This window comes from Arvicola amphibius, chromosome 17, assembly GCF_903992535.2.
Source record: "Arvicola amphibius chromosome 17, mArvAmp1.2, whole genome shotgun sequence".
In the NCBI taxonomy this organism is placed as follows: Eukaryota; Metazoa; Chordata; class Mammalia; order Rodentia; family Cricetidae; genus Arvicola; species Arvicola amphibius.
The window spans coordinates 15,356,581-15,372,329 of NC_052063.2; the positions used below are offsets into that span (position 1 = coordinate 15,356,581).

General features: G+C 34.0%; 1 protein-coding gene across 2 annotated transcripts in view; it reads right to left on the minus strand.

Annotated features, from left to right (window-relative positions):
• Nucleotides 1–899: 899 nt before the first annotated feature.
• Nucleotides 900–15,749, minus strand: part of Tmtc3 (transmembrane O-mannosyltransferase targeting cadherins 3) — a 43,388-nt gene continuing 28,538 nt past the window's right edge. For both annotated transcript variants that reach the window (XM_038314853.2, XM_038314854.2), the window contains exons 10-14: nucleotides 15,089–15,200; nucleotides 10,187–10,290; nucleotides 8,779–8,948; nucleotides 7,332–7,558; nucleotides 900–5,419 (exon numbers count right to left, since the gene is read on the minus strand). In XM_038314853.2, the coding sequence (XP_038170781.1) occupies nucleotides 4,605–5,419; nucleotides 7,332–7,558; nucleotides 8,779–8,948; nucleotides 10,187–10,290; nucleotides 15,089–15,200 (1,428 nt within the window). In that variant the 3' untranslated portion in view covers nucleotides 900–4,604. The remainder of the gene's footprint in view (nucleotides 5,420–7,331; nucleotides 7,559–8,778; nucleotides 8,949–10,186; nucleotides 10,291–15,088; nucleotides 15,201–15,749) is intronic.

Genomic DNA, 15,749 nt, shown 5'->3' on the forward strand with positions numbered 1-15,749 from the left:
TTTGGATACTGATTTCTAATGATGTGTTATGAATGTTCAAGGGATTTGTCAGCTTGGAATTTAGCAGTTTCCTTTACATTATAGGTTGGCTTACATATATTCATCATGAATATCTTTTTGTTGCTCAAATAATATACGTGGTTCCCTTTTCCCTCATTCACTGTTGCCTTGAAATTTATTGTCAAAAAAATTGTTACAGTAGCTTGCTTTTTGCCATTTTTTTTTCCTCAAATGTATTTTATAGGCAAACCGACGGACCTTTATATTTTTAATTAAACACATAATTGCTTGAAGAGTTAATATTGTTAGAATGAAGAAATTAAACCTCTAGTAATTAGATTTATCTATTTTGTAATTTTGCATTAGCCATTACTTAACGTCTTTGCAATACTGTTATCTTTTTTGTTTGCCCTTCTCTCCATTACTAGTTTTTCCTTCTGATGGCTTAAAATGATACTTTCTTTTGCAATACTTGCTTTTTACATGATTCCTAATGTTTACCCCAGCAGATTAACATCTTAAACTTTGTTAATGTCTTGAATAAACCAGCAGCAAACTTTCTTATTCCTTTGGACCGTAGTCAGAGCTGGGCTTGTAGCCAGAAAACTTTGAGACAATTCTTATTTTTTAGAAAATAACTAAAGAAACTCCTGGTCACGGAAATTGCTGTCTGTAATGTACAAGGGAATCAGCTCGTTTGACCTTTGAGATCGCTAGCAAAAGCCACCTCTTCTTTCACAATTAGTTTTGTTTAGTCACTTTTTCGATAACTCAAACTAAAAGCATGGAAGAGATAAAGGCAAAGGTTCCTGATTTCTGATTACTTTAAGTCTTTAAGAAAAGATAAAGTATGATTTTTGAGATCTACTTTATTCAAGCAGAAATAGAAAGGCACCAAATCCTTATAGAACATAAACTCCTTTTAATGGGAAATAGCTACATTATAAACACAGAGATGTTTTTGATAAAGTGTTTTAAAGAATTTGTTTCTATATAGTCATGATACTTTTTTGAATTATCCCTGAAAGCAGTTAAAGAGCAAGGTAGCACAATATTACAATTTCAACTTAGTTTTCATTTAAACTTACCCCAGCACGTCATTTTCTTTAGGTTATCTCTGCATAAGCATTAGCGTTAAATCTATTTGTTTGCTGTTAGGATATCACTTATATCTATGCTGGCATGTATATAAGTCAAGCTGCATTTACCCAATAGAGCTTAAGACATGTATTTAATCTAAAAATTAAATCTGTTTCCTAACCACTTAAAATTTTTCTGTGCAATAAGTAATGACACTCTTTGAAGAAAACAAAAAAAAACCTTAAGATATAATTTGCATACCAGGAGACCGAGGAAAGAAGATAAACAACTTACCCTATGTTACAGTGAGGGTGACAACCTGGACAGATGCAGACATAAACTTTACATAAAATTCCAAGTTTGAGTTTAGCATTTTTATTTTCTTATTTTGGCTTCTGTCACCAATAGTTAAGAATGTATCATTATCAGGAATTAATTTGTAATGTATAATTTTCAAAGGTAACATAAATTCTAACAAATTACATGTCAACTCATTCATTTCGTTCTGTAGGCAGACCTGTTATATAAAAACTTTGCATTTCATTTTTAACATCAAAAGGCAATCAGGTTGAAAGTTTTAAAAATTAACAATTTAATAATGAATATTTAGAAATGTGCTACACACAAACAGCATAGTAATATAAATGCATACAATTTTAAACTACTTCTTAATGAACCCTTAATGTGAATGGGTGATAAGTTTTGGTAGTTACCAGATATTTTGAGGGCTCATTTTAAATATCATTTGGTCATGCATATAAAAAATAAATATGACAAATATATGAATTTTTGAAGTATAAATTGACATAGAAATCTATATATTCTTAATAGTTCTCATTAAAGCATCTTTGAAGAAGCATTCTATAACATGAAATTGAGAACTCAGATGTAAAAGAAAGGCTTAAGGTTTTATTAGACTTGCATAATTCACATACCAAATACTTACATAACAGTAAACATAAAACTGTTAAACAAAGTGATATATTTAGTTCTTTTATTCTCTTAAGTCATCGACTTCAGAAAGTCACTAACTGGGGCTGGGCAAGGATGTGCACGCCTGTGGTCCCAGTCACACAGGTAGTTGAGCCAGGATCACTTGAGCCTTGAGTTCAAGACCTATTTGGGCAACATTATAAAGCCCAGCCTCAAAGAGGAAGGTTGGTGGGTTGGGGCTACTCACTAGAAAAGTTAGAAAATTCCCAATTTTAATTAACAGGGAATCAAAAACAACTATAGGAGCAACTCAGAATTGCCTCTACTTTCTGAGAAGTGGTGAAGGGGGTACGACACTGCTCCTTGAAGATTGTCAAAGCTTTGCTAGAACTTCTGCGCAGGAGATTTATAAAACATCAAAAACGAAAACTCCATCCTTTCCTCAGAACACAACTCTGTGCTAAGTCTTGTTTTCCTGATTCAGATGTCCAAAGAGCTAAAACCATAGGACAGTAGATTGAGCTTAACAAAGTTCAGATTCCCACTTCTAAAAGACAGCTCTGAGGCAGCTGAGGGTGGGTGGTATTCATTACTTTGCCTTGTCTGAATAGTTTAAATAAAATTTAATTGGGTTGCAACACTAATTTACAAAGTTAACACAGGAGAAATAGAGAGACTTTCGTGAACTAATTTAGACCAGTAGCCTTCACTCTAAATACAAATCAGAATCACCTGAAGAAGTTTGGAAAAACTGAAGTCTGGTTCAATTGCCTAGAATTATATTTAACTGTTATGGAATGGGTGGGAAAGTTCCCATAGGATTCTACTATGGAATGAGCTTGAACATCATTGATTGGTAATAACTGATAATTGCTACTCAAGATGGATTTGATTTAAATAAATTAAAATTCAAGTAAGAGTACTTTCTTTGTATGGACATTATTATGAATGGTAATAAAAGGATTTTTCTATAAATGATTGGATAATACTAATATTTATATTTGCCACTCAACCAGCTGTGTGAGTTTACTAAGACAGCCCTACCTTTTACTATGCCTGCTGTCATAGATTTCCTTTTACCTTAACTTACTGCAGCTGCTCACCTGGAATTCTAACTGTAGTGCTTACAAGCAAACCCTCTTTCTAGGGATATATAGAGCAAAACAACTTCAAGTCAAAGTATATGAGGTATTCTCCACTTCATATCTGAAGTCACACGGCTATACTCTAAGCATTGAAATATTGCTTTGATGTTTAACAAAATCTCCTGGGTCAAGAATTAACACCCATTGGCATCAGTGCTGGCATTAAATTATCTTAAAAAAAAAAAAAAAAAAAACTATGTCAGATCCTCTGGGAAACTAAAAGGAATGGGTCTTTAATGCAGAACATGTTTCTTGTGACCTATTTATAAAAGATCTCTTAGCAAGATTACAGAAGCACAGTTTCTAAGTCATACATAATTAGAAATTAGTTAACTCAAGGGAACTTTTAACTAAAGTTAACTAAGGGAAATTATGAAAGATCAGTAGTTAAAATAAATAATAATAAAAATATACTCCACAAGATAATTAAGAAGTTAGTGTTTAAAAATAAATGTCACATTGTTTTGTGTTCAGTTACAGACTGACTGTAGTGGCTTAGATACCTAAGAATGATCAAGATGTGACTTGAGAAAGAGAAAACTGATTTAAGACCAGAGTCTAATGTGAAAGATATTACTATAATTACTCTAAAACTTAGAATGACTGGGACTTTTCAGGAGGACAATATGTCAAGAAACAGAACACTTTGGGGAGCAAAGGTCAATGAGTAGTCATGATTATGTAGTTCATGTTAGAATACTCTTTGTGAAACAGAAAATATAGTGTTAGTGAGCACCACTAGGAATACAGATAAAACTACCTGCCTAATCTTAAAGTGAGGTTAAGGACAAGTCTGAAGTTATATAAATGCATTCCTAAGCTAATATGTCATAATTTACTTGTTATATGAGTGATGCATGATTTATTTTAAAATGTTTTATCCACCATTCCTTCTAAACCTCAATTAAAGAACACATAAACAGTATGCACTTGTAGTACAATGTCCCTTGGGTTAAGAGAAAAATTACTGAAGGAAAAAGAATGTCTTCAACGAATATCAATCCATTACTGGATCCAAGAGGTTAAAAAAAATTAAAGGGGAGCTCATAAATGGGAATTCACAAAATCCAGGATATACTGGATTCATCTCCAAGGGTTTATCTGTGACATCCCATATTATTTCAATTTAGATTAGTAGATGGACTTACCAGTCCATGCCCACCCTCATCCCCCACCTCAAAAAAATCCCACACCCTTTTCTTTCTATAATAAAAGTTTCAAGTTTTTCACCTGGAATTTAAAATTTCTACTATAGTCAGCAAATCTGTGCCATATCTCATAAAACATATATCCTGGGGCAGATAGGTCTTCAATGAAAATCTTGTTTTGATCCTATAAGGAGGATCTTATACAGTATATATTGTTATTTTTCAGTTTCCAGTATTAGCAAACACACGATACAGAATGAAAGTCTTGGATGCCATTGTTGTATGATGGAGAACAGTATTATTCTCCATTTAAAATGCGTTCAATCTCTTCTAGCCTTTTCAAAGCAGCAACTCTTTTCTTCTCAATTTCTTTGATGTCTTTTGTTGTTTTATGGGGGGCCTCTTTGTCTGCACTTTTTCTTGATTGCTTGTTGGATTTCGAGTTTTTTTGATCATTTGTGTTTATGAGTTGTGCCGGACTGGGTTCACTTTTGATTTCTTTTACATTCTCAGAAAGGATTTCATCTTTTTCTTCTGTACCTGAAGTCATATCTACTGGGGACACTGGCTGCTCCACAATACTAGAAGAGGAAATTTTATCCCTGACTATACTCAAATGGCGTTGAATATATTCCTCATGAGGTGCTAATGCCAATGTTTCCACCAGGCATCTTTCAGCTTTCAGTAAGTCCTTCTCTTCAAAGTACACGACACACAGGTTGTGCTTTCCTTGCACGTTGCTTGGATCCATTTCCAGTATCTTTTCAAAACACTTTTTCGCTCCAGGTATGTCCTTCTTTTGATTCATTAGAATATCTCCTTTTAAAATGAGACCCTTGGTATGGTCAGGGTAATATCTGAGCAGCTCTTCTAAAATTGGCAATGCCTTTAACTCCTTAGCAGTCTGAGAATATAGGAGAGCCAGGTTAAACAGAGCACTTCTAAAGTCAGGTTGTAATTTGATGGCTTTCTTCATCCAAATCTCAGCTTCAGAATCCTTTTTGTCATCCATGGCAAGCATGCCCAAATTGAAATAGCCATTGGCATCTTGTGGCTCTTCCTTTATGTAGTTTAGGAGCCGTTTTCTAGCTTCAGGTCTAAGTTTAACGTCACCTGAAAGTCATTTTATTTAGAAGAGATAAATATCAATGAATGAATCATTTTCAGGTGTTTTGTTGTATTACACTATTACAAAATACAACAACAAAGCAACTTCTTTCTGTATCTAAATAAAAAAGTAGAAATCCAACACATCTTTCTTTATAGGAAAGACAATGAGCTTGAAACACTCAAATGATAGGTTTGTTTCTTTGTCAATCAGCACTTTGGAAGCCAAGAGAAATTTCCTTAGTTTGGAATCTAACAGAACATTAGAGAGGAAGAACAGGTAAGAGTTTAAGACATAGGATTTCCAAAGATGTGTATACAAGCACAATTCTGACAATACTTTGAGTTTATACATCAAACAAGTTCTTTAATTTCTCTTGGTTAATTTACTGAATTTTCTATGAAATTATAGGACATGCATGTACATGTACATATAACTATATATTAAAGCTCAGCAAGTGTTATAATAACTATAAATATCCCAGTCAGAATTCCTAATAAGTTAGCTAAAACAACTTAGAAAGTTTCATAGTAAAAATACACTATTTAGTATAAAACTATGAGGTTTTAAAAAACAAACACTGACATAAGTTTTTAATCTTCTTCATGTTTATACATTTAGATGAGAGCTTGTGTTGGATAATGAGTGACTTTCATAATTATTAAGATTCTAAAATACTTGTTTTCAAATTTGTACTTATTAAATATCAAACATAAAAACCTCTTTATATTGTTTTAATCGACTGAATGATTAATAAAGAAAATCTGAACATAAATCAATAGGATCAGCTCTTATATGAGTTACTGTTTATGAGCTATATCAATTCTGAGTACTGACTAAGTCCCTTTTGCCTAATTCTCTAGCTTACCAAATAGAAGATTGGGACATCAAAGTCCATTTAAGTTACAAAATTCTGATTTTATGTTTCTTTCACTTCTGCAAAAGTTTAAAGAAATACATTCAACACATACATAGAATATATAAAGGAGAGATTTTCAACATAAAAATTATTATAAATCATTTATGCTATCTTATGAAGAAAAATATCCCTAGATAAAATATGGTTCAAAGACAGATCTATTGTGATTGATTTTAGTTTTCTAAATTATAGGAAATATAAGAAAACAAACTAAATATATATAAAGATTGTGTTTGAAAGAAAATGGCCCCTAAAGAGAGCCACACTATTAGGAAGTGTGGCCTTGTTAGGGTAGTTGTGACTGTGTTGGAGGAAGCGGGCTTTGAGGTCTCCTATGCTTAAGTTACACCCACTGCCACAGTTTACTTCCTGTTGCCTGCGAGTCAAGATACAGAACTCTCAGCTCCTTCTCTAGGACCATGCCTGCCTGCTTGTCTCCATGTTTCCTGCCATGATGATAATGGATTAAACCTCTGAAACTGTAAGCCACACAAATTAAATGTTTTCCTTTATAAAAGTTGCTGTGGTCATGATGTTTCTTCACAGCAACAGAAACCTTAACTAACATAAAGATACACAAAGAACTTTCTTGTATGTCAGAGTAAACTAACATGAGATTAAATATATGATAGTGCCCTGGGATCCTTGAATATAGTTACAAACCAACCCCCTCACAACTGCTGTACTATTTGGACTTTATACTTACTATACAAGAAGTTTTATTATGTTTATATAAATAAAATAATATTGTACACGAGTTAGGTGCTAGTTGCTAGAGTATATGAAAAGTTTTAACACCCTCTAGAAAAATGAGCAAGTAATACTGTCACATATGCGGTTTGTGTCACTTGGAAGGACTTTATGTCAAGGATTTTCAATATCACTATAAGTTGTCTGATGTACACAACTTTATTATGATTTGCCTTTCTGAAAATGTTTGCTATGGCTTCTGCTATATTCTAATTGACTAACTATAGACATAGTTTCAGGAAACTTACCCGATTCCTGCATTAAAATAGCAGAATTGAATAATGCTAATTTATGTTTGGGATTTAGTTCCAAAGCCCGATTAAAGTTCTTCAGAGCTTCATTTGGTTCTTTAAGTTCAATATAAACAATCGCCAAGTTGTACCAGAGGTCTGCATTGTTTCTGTCCAGCTCTAACGCTTTAAGGTATGCCTCTTTTGCTTTGAGAGGTTTATTCATTTTTAAAAGCAGCTCTCCCCTGTGGTAAGTAAACAGACAAGGTTTGCTTACAGTCTTACTAGGCCACTTCATAAATACCACTTTGGACTAGATTTAAGCCTTCCCACACAATGGTTTTATTTTCTTTTACCTTATGTTCTTAAAAAGTCTCTGTTAAAAATCACTTTGTGAAACTAGTCTCAAATCTGAACTCTTATATATTTTAATACTATATAAAAAAGTGCATATCTGACTTTGGATGACAACTGTAGAGAAGTAATCAAGGCAGGGTGACAGAAAATGTGTTCAAAAATGAATCGTAGAAAGGAGACAACTAATTGCACAACAGCATAGCAGCTAGCTACAGTGGCAGATTAGTCAATCAGACAATACTGGAACACTTGAAAAAATATGGCTGTTACTGGGAATTTTGGGTCTTTAAATCTCTTTTCTTAGTCTTAGAAATCTCTTTTCGTATATTAACTTAGTCTCCTTCAAAGTACACTTTTAAATGACTATTAAAAAAAAAGAATTTCCAAATGGTTGGTTTGGAGAGTACTTATGCCACCTGCAGGTCATTTTCAGGAACACACTAGACTTGGCCAGGTTATCTGTAGTCTTTCTAGTATGGTTCCATTTTGAGTTAGAGAACTTAAAAAAGTCATTTTGCTTAAAATTTGTGAGGTTATTTTCATTTAGATGAATATAGCAACTTCTGGGCAAGAGACCAAGGTGTTATTTTTATGCAGAGATCACTGAGGGTCTTTATGGAATAAACTGAGGGCTGGATATGGCAAAAAAAAAATTCCAGTTTAGGAATTGATTTTAATCTTTTAACCTCAAAAAGTTAAATTCAGAATATACTTTCCTCAGAGAAACAATGCTATAAATAAGGATGATCTTCATGGTTAGTATATAAAAAAGTTTAACACACAATGTCTCTTAAGTATAAAAGTAATAACATTTATAAGATAATATACAAAAATATTAATGTGATATCAGTTTTTCCCTTTACTGTCAACCAAGAAGTCTGCTTTGTGGTAAAGGTGACAGAGACAGAGAGACTGATTGAGACTGACTGATAATGTTTACAAGACACAAATGGATCTAATAAGTAGCTAATTCTAGAACTCCTTTAGCTAGTGTAATGATTCCCTTGTCAATTTCAAATTACTTAAGTTTGGTAATTTTGTTGAAACATACATGTAGACAGATATAACTTCGCTTTTACAGTGGTGATTCTAAAGTAAACTATGATACCTGCTAATGTAAGCCTGCTTGAAGTCCGGCCTCATGCTTATTGCCTGTCGATAGAGCTGATCTGCCTCCTCCAGGCGAGACTCATTTGCTCGGATGAGGTTGGCCAGATTAATATAGACATTAAGGTGATTTGGAGCAATTCTGGCTGCATATTTTTTACCAGGGATAATCTGTTTAAGAGAAAAACATGTTTGCATGTTTGATAGTACAGCTGCAAATAAAAATAAGTAAGTTTTCCTACTGGCTCACTTCAAATAACACAGAACCTAAGGTTGGGCTGATAGTTATACTAATATAATAAAACAAATCATAAAAATATAAAAAGCAAGCAGGGCATGGTTGCACATGCCTTTAATCCCAGAACTAGAGAGGCAAATGGATTTCTGGGAGTTAGAGGCCAGCTTGTCTACACAGAGAGCGCATCAAAAACAAAACAAAACAAAGCAACAACATCAACAACAACAAAAAACCCAAAGGGAAGCAAGCACTTAAAAGTACCTGAAAATATAAATGCATTTTTTGACACTGAAAGACTTATATTGTTTTCATTTGTGCCAGCTATGAATTTTCCTGGCTTTCTGCTTACACTTCTCTTGTAGTAAGTCAGATAAATCAGAACTTTAACAGGTCAGGGTTTTGTACTCTCCAACACAAGATAAAACCCATTTCCGTCCAGCTCTGTTAGCTCTAGTGCAGTCAAGAAAGTTATTGCAACAATAGGGCGGCTAGCTTTATTTCAGAGTCACACTAAAACCTCACTCGTTTTGTAAAGTTAAAAGGTAAAATGCTCTAACTGAAATTCCAGTATTATATACAATATAAATATGGATCTTTTGTACCATATATCCAATGACCTTATACCCACCCGTACCTGCAACAACTGGTTAGCACAACAAAGCAGCAGAAGTAGGAGTAGCTGCTTTTTTTTTTTGAATCTTTTTATTTATTATGTATATAGTGTTCTGGGCACCAGATCTCATTATAGATGGGTGTGAGCCATCATGTGGCTGCTGGGAATTGAACTCAGGACCTCCGGAATAGCAGTCAGTTCTCTTAACATCTGAGCCATCTCTCCAGCATAAGTAGCTGCTGTTTTACCACTTGTTTTAATTTCTCCGACAGGAGCAACTCTGAACTCACTGTTTAAAGTACACAAATACAATTTTCTTCATTTGATCAACTATGGCAATTTATAACCAGCATCAGATACTTATGTTCTAAGACTCAGCATTTACATGTAACTATACAAAGCATTTAAAAAAAATTGATAGAGCAAGAAATTATGACTAGTGAGGAACAGAAGACCGAGAGATATACTACAGTTTAATATCAATGAATTAAGTTAATTTTTTTCTGTTTAGGTAATTCTTAGTCCTATGGGCATGACACAGTAAATAAGGTAACTTACTTGAGGCATTAGAGATTTAGCCAACATATAAGATTCTTCTGCTTCTCTAGTTCTGTTCAAATTTTTGTAAGTTCTTCCTACATTCATGTGGGCACCAATATCATCTAAAACAAAACAAAACAAAGCATTTATTGACAAATATACTAGAAAGTTTTCATTACAGCTATTGAGAAGGTAGGTCGTCAGCAACAAGCAAGAGAATGGGCAAGCACACTGGCCCTGCTCTTTCTGAAGTTCTGAAACAACCTGTAGAACTCCCAACCGACAGCACCGATGGACACTACAGGATGACTCAGAGCACTGCAAGGACACAAAGCCCATAAAACTCGGGAAACTTCGACCGCATCTTTGAGGGTGAAGGAAGAGAGATAAAGACAAGGAACTTTCCTCACTACATTTTACTACAGCATACCACAAACAACGTTTTTATTTCCTTAATCTCACAATTTTGAGAAAATATAGCACAACTCTCTAAGTGAAAATGATCTTGGTAATTCCTATAATCAGGACATGGGTTTAATTATAATTAACACATGTGCACCATGTTAGAGTTACAGCTAAGAAATGGAAAAACTTGTAATTAAAAGAAAATTCTGTGCATGTGATCAGAGTGGAATGTTAGGTTGGTAGGTTGATAAAAGATGTTATGGTTCTTCTTAAAATGATGATACATGAGAAATAAAGAAAATTTATAATGTTATGCTAATATCAGAATGTCAAGAATTTCTATTTCATCTTCTGATATGGAAAATAAAATGAATAGTAAATTTATTTAGAGGGTGAATAAATATGCATCTTCAAGAAAGATGAGGACTAATTACAAAATAGTTTAAGAAAGACATAAGCCTAATAATTATTTCAAAGGTTTTGAATAAAGATGAAGGGAAGGGAGATCTTCAATCAAACAGCTTTTACTCAACACCAATATCTAACAGACATGACATGGTTTCAATTATGATTGCTACTTGCCTGCAACACCGATGATTTTGCAATTGTGGAACAGTAGTTTTCTGAGTGCAACTCCCAGGACACATAGGGGCCAAGCATATAGACCTTGGACATTCCCCTAGGAGGAGAGCAACAGTCCTAAGATCTTGCTATGTGATGTTCATTATGTTTCAACTGAGTGTACTCTATAAAAACTGCCAGAGGAGTAAGTTTTGAGAACTGGATGTTCCTAACAATTTTGCTTCTGTCCTGAAGTGCAAATAATCCAACAATCTGTGAATATATAAATGAATGGACAAAGTCGTAATAGCCACATGAAGAAGTGCTACTCAGCCAAACAAAAATATTTTTTAAAATTTATGAACACTGATGAGTATCAAAATAGGTCTATAGAGGATGATTTTGTCCATATACAATTTGAGAAAAAGCAAAGAAATAAATAACAATTAAAAGCAATTCTGTTTTATTTGTTAGAAAGGATTATAATAGGATAGAAAGATTTGGGAGACTGATGGATAGTTCCATTATCTTGGTGGCAATAGTCTTATGGATACAAATACATAAAAACATGAAAACTTAAATTTCTAAAGAACTGTTTTTTTTTGTTTTTTATGACAGCCAGCACTCCTCAAAATTACCTTCAATGATTTATACTTACAAAGAATTCTAATTCCTCAAGAACCATTCTCTAGTTATTAATTCTAATTTCTATGACTTTTATGTTTTATATTTTAACTATAAATTTTAAGTATTTAAAAATACATGAATACTCACAAATATTTTTGTTGTGTATTTATATGTATTTTTACATATCTTTTATACCTTACAATAAATATGTATCTTTGGTATATTTTGAGTTGGCTAATCAAAGCAACTGAGGACCCTAAAAATTAAACTCACAGAACCCTGTTCTCCTTTTAGCCTTCCTACCTGGTATAAACTGGTTCCGGACTGCGAGTCAAAAGGTCATGTATACAGGCTTTGTGCTCTTGAGAAGTAGTGGAACATTTAAGAGATAACTAGTCAAAGAAATTAGGTCAGTGCAGGTATGCCATGAAGGGAATATTTGAACTTAGGTCCTTTCCTGTTCCTCTCTTTGCTCTCTGGTTCTCATGAGGTGGGCAGCCTCTTCTGCTGTAAACTGTCTTATGAGTACTGTCTACCCAAAGGCTCAACACAATTATCAAGTCACCTAAAAGTTTCCCTGTCTTCAAGTATTCAATCCAGCAATGGAAGCAGGAAAAGTCACTGTACTCCACACTTGTAAATTACCTTCTCATTTCCTGCTTGCATTGAAAACAATTAGTTAATATAGCTTACATTTACCTACTATATTATCAAGGGCTAGACATTGGCCTAAGGTTTTTAAAATGAGTATTTAACTATATACTATACAAAAAGAGACTTGATTACTTTTCAAAATATAGTATGTAGAAAATTTGTGATTGAACTCATTTTTATATAATGTCTATATGATATTAGGTTCTAAACATTTTTCTTTAAAGGTAGCTCAGTTTATCCACTTGTAAATATCTCTATCTATCTATCTATCTATCTATCTATCTATCTATCTATCTATCTATCTATCTATCTATCTATCTATCTATCTTTCACAAGTGCCTTAATCTGCTGAGGCCTCTCCTGGCCTTATAGCCTTCAAAAGCCTGAAATTCTTGATCTTTCTGTTGCCCAGTCTCCTTAGTGCTGATAATATAGGCCCAAGATACCATATCTTGTTTCAGAGTCTAAGCTTTAACCACCAAACAACTGCCTCTTTTAGCTTACCTTGGTCATTCCGTTACTTTCGGTAGTATCTAGTAATGTCATAAAATAACATTATTCTACCTGCCAAGTGACTATGACCATAGTCACATAGAAAGAAGACAAAAACACATTATAAATGTTGTTTGTATTCAGTGTTTTCAAGTATATGTGCTTATCCAAAAGAAACTATAATGATGTTGGTCATTTATCATCCTAGCCTATGGCTTATTAAAATCTACTTTTGAACATGCTGACGGTGAAGACATATTCCAGCTATATATATAGGATGTAAGCTTACAACAGAAATAGTGAAAAGCAAAGGGGGAGTTACTTAAGGCTGAGTGCTTACCCCTGCAACATCCTGTGATACAGTACATGACTCACATAAGAAAAAAATCTCACACACGCACTTGATTTAGTGGTTACAAAGATAATGAAACAGAAATCACTACTCCAACATAAAAGTGAGAAAGACAAAAATGAGGAGGCTTCAACCTTAAGTGTTTGATAGAAAAGTGATAACTTGAGCTGGCAAGAAGGCTCATTTGTAAAGGCACCAAGCAGGTCTGGCACCCTGGATTCTTTCCCTTGCACAAAGACTGAAGGAGAGAACTGACTCTCCTGGCTGTCTGTGACTACCACAGCTCGTGTGCACAAACATGCAATGCAACAAAGAAGTTTTTAAGAAGATAAAAATTCGAGAATAAAAATCTAAGACTTTAAAAAGAACTGAATTAGAATTACTACATTTAATGCATTTTGCTTGTGTATAGGACAATAAAATGATCCCAGTGTAAAACATGAATTAGATGTGTATGTTGCTACAAGGAAGCTCCCTATCTTCAATAAACCAGTATTTCAAACATACTAAGAACAAAATTAGTAAATATAAGAAAAGAAATAAGTATGTGTATGTATCTTGCAGGAAATATACAAAAGAAAATTAAGGGGTCTACGATTAAGTGCTTTTGCTTAGCTAGAAGAGAAGATGTTTGGAAAAGAAGCCATAGGAAACAGGTTGTAAAAGACAAGTAGAGTACATAACAGAATTACATTATGGTAGAAGACAGAAGGGAAGAGAAAAGGAATACATTCTGTGTTCAAAAGACACAATTTTACAAAACATGGAAAAATGTGGCAGTGCCCACCACTGACCCATTCATGGTTAGTATGTGAGGATCATTCTGTGTACCTTTGAATGGGATGGAATGATGCTATCTGGTGGTATTGGTAGTTGGATATAACATATGGTAAAATAATTCTGCATACTTGAAATGTCAGTAGCACTCTTGTGAAAATTACTGCGGTTACAGATATATGCTATTTAGATACCAACATTTCTTCAGATGTGTTTGATCTTGTCACTTTCCTCCCATCCCTTTAAATCAACTTAGATTATAAACATCGATCCCTTAGCCTTTCTTCCTTAGTAAAGCACATTGAAAAGAATTCTAAGCCTTAGTAACGGAGTAATTCATGCCTACAAGATAGATCATCACCTTAGCTGGAAAGAGGAGAAAACCATTTAACTACATCAACAGATTTAATTTTCAGTTATTACTAATCTCAAGCAGGGTGTTAATGCTGTTTGGCAACTAATGTTTTTCTAGCTGCCTGGCTCTGCTTCATGTGGATAAATTATGAGATTACAAAAGTGTACAATTTTACAAAATGTACAATTTCAGGTTCTATATAAATCCTCACCAGAACATCACTAGAATATGTTCTCTAGATTTAAATGCACTGTAGTTTGTGAAGCACCATCTACATGACCATTTGCATTCTCTCCTGTTCACACATTTCAAACAGTCCTTTCCTTCCCTGTCTCCTGGGGAGTTTACTTTTTCGCCAAGGAAGCAGAAGCACACAGACGGCGATCTCAGGCTGTCCCACACTCTTTACTCAGCTGCATCCGTTCTTTTCTCCACTGCCCTGAATACACTGGACATCTGCCTGTTTCCTCCACGAAATGAAGCTGTCATTCTGTCACCTTCTTTTTGCCTAGCACCACAGCTTTTAATTTGCAACACCCTTTAATTTTCTTTTCCTATGCTGTCTTCATAATTCGTCTTCTATTCCCTTGACCTCAGCTTAATCAACTGCACGTCATGTATACATTAGTGCCATCTAACAACTACAATTTTAATACAGCCTTAGAAAATAAGCTATTTATTAATGAACACTGTTTACCTGGCTGAACATGGGTAGCCTGCAAGAAGTATTTCAAGGCTCTCTCAAAGTTTTTCTCATTTTCCAGGGCATGACCCACATTATTCCATAATTTGGCATTGTTTTTATTCACCTTAAACACAAGTGAGAGAATGAGTTATAACCAGAAAAACACTATCACCACCAAAAATCCCAAACACTCCAGTTCATAGACATTTGTTCAGTTAACTATTGGGAAAGGAATGTTTTATGGAAATACTCCTAGAAATGAGACAAAAGACTATACGATTTCCCTTTCCTCTAACATATTATAAAACCACAGCAGTTTGACTTCATTTATGTATTAGAAATGTTCCCCAAGTTTTATTTGAATAGAGCATAATCCTGTTTGAAAACAAACACTGCAGTAGTATTTGTATTTTGTTTAGGAGAGAAGGTACTAGAATATAAGGATATACTTTAGAATGGACATTTTTTAGACAGGACATATTTAAAACTATTTACACAGTTTACTATGGAAACTGGAATGCTGAGATGAAACGTGTGAGATCCATGTGTGTGTTTAGAGTTCCCGTGGGTAGAGCATGAAACATAGCCAAAGGAGTAGTGCAGTGGCTACAATGTAGGCTTTATCCAATGTTCTGAGAGTAAAGGCAAGCAGAATTCATAATAATTATGGATT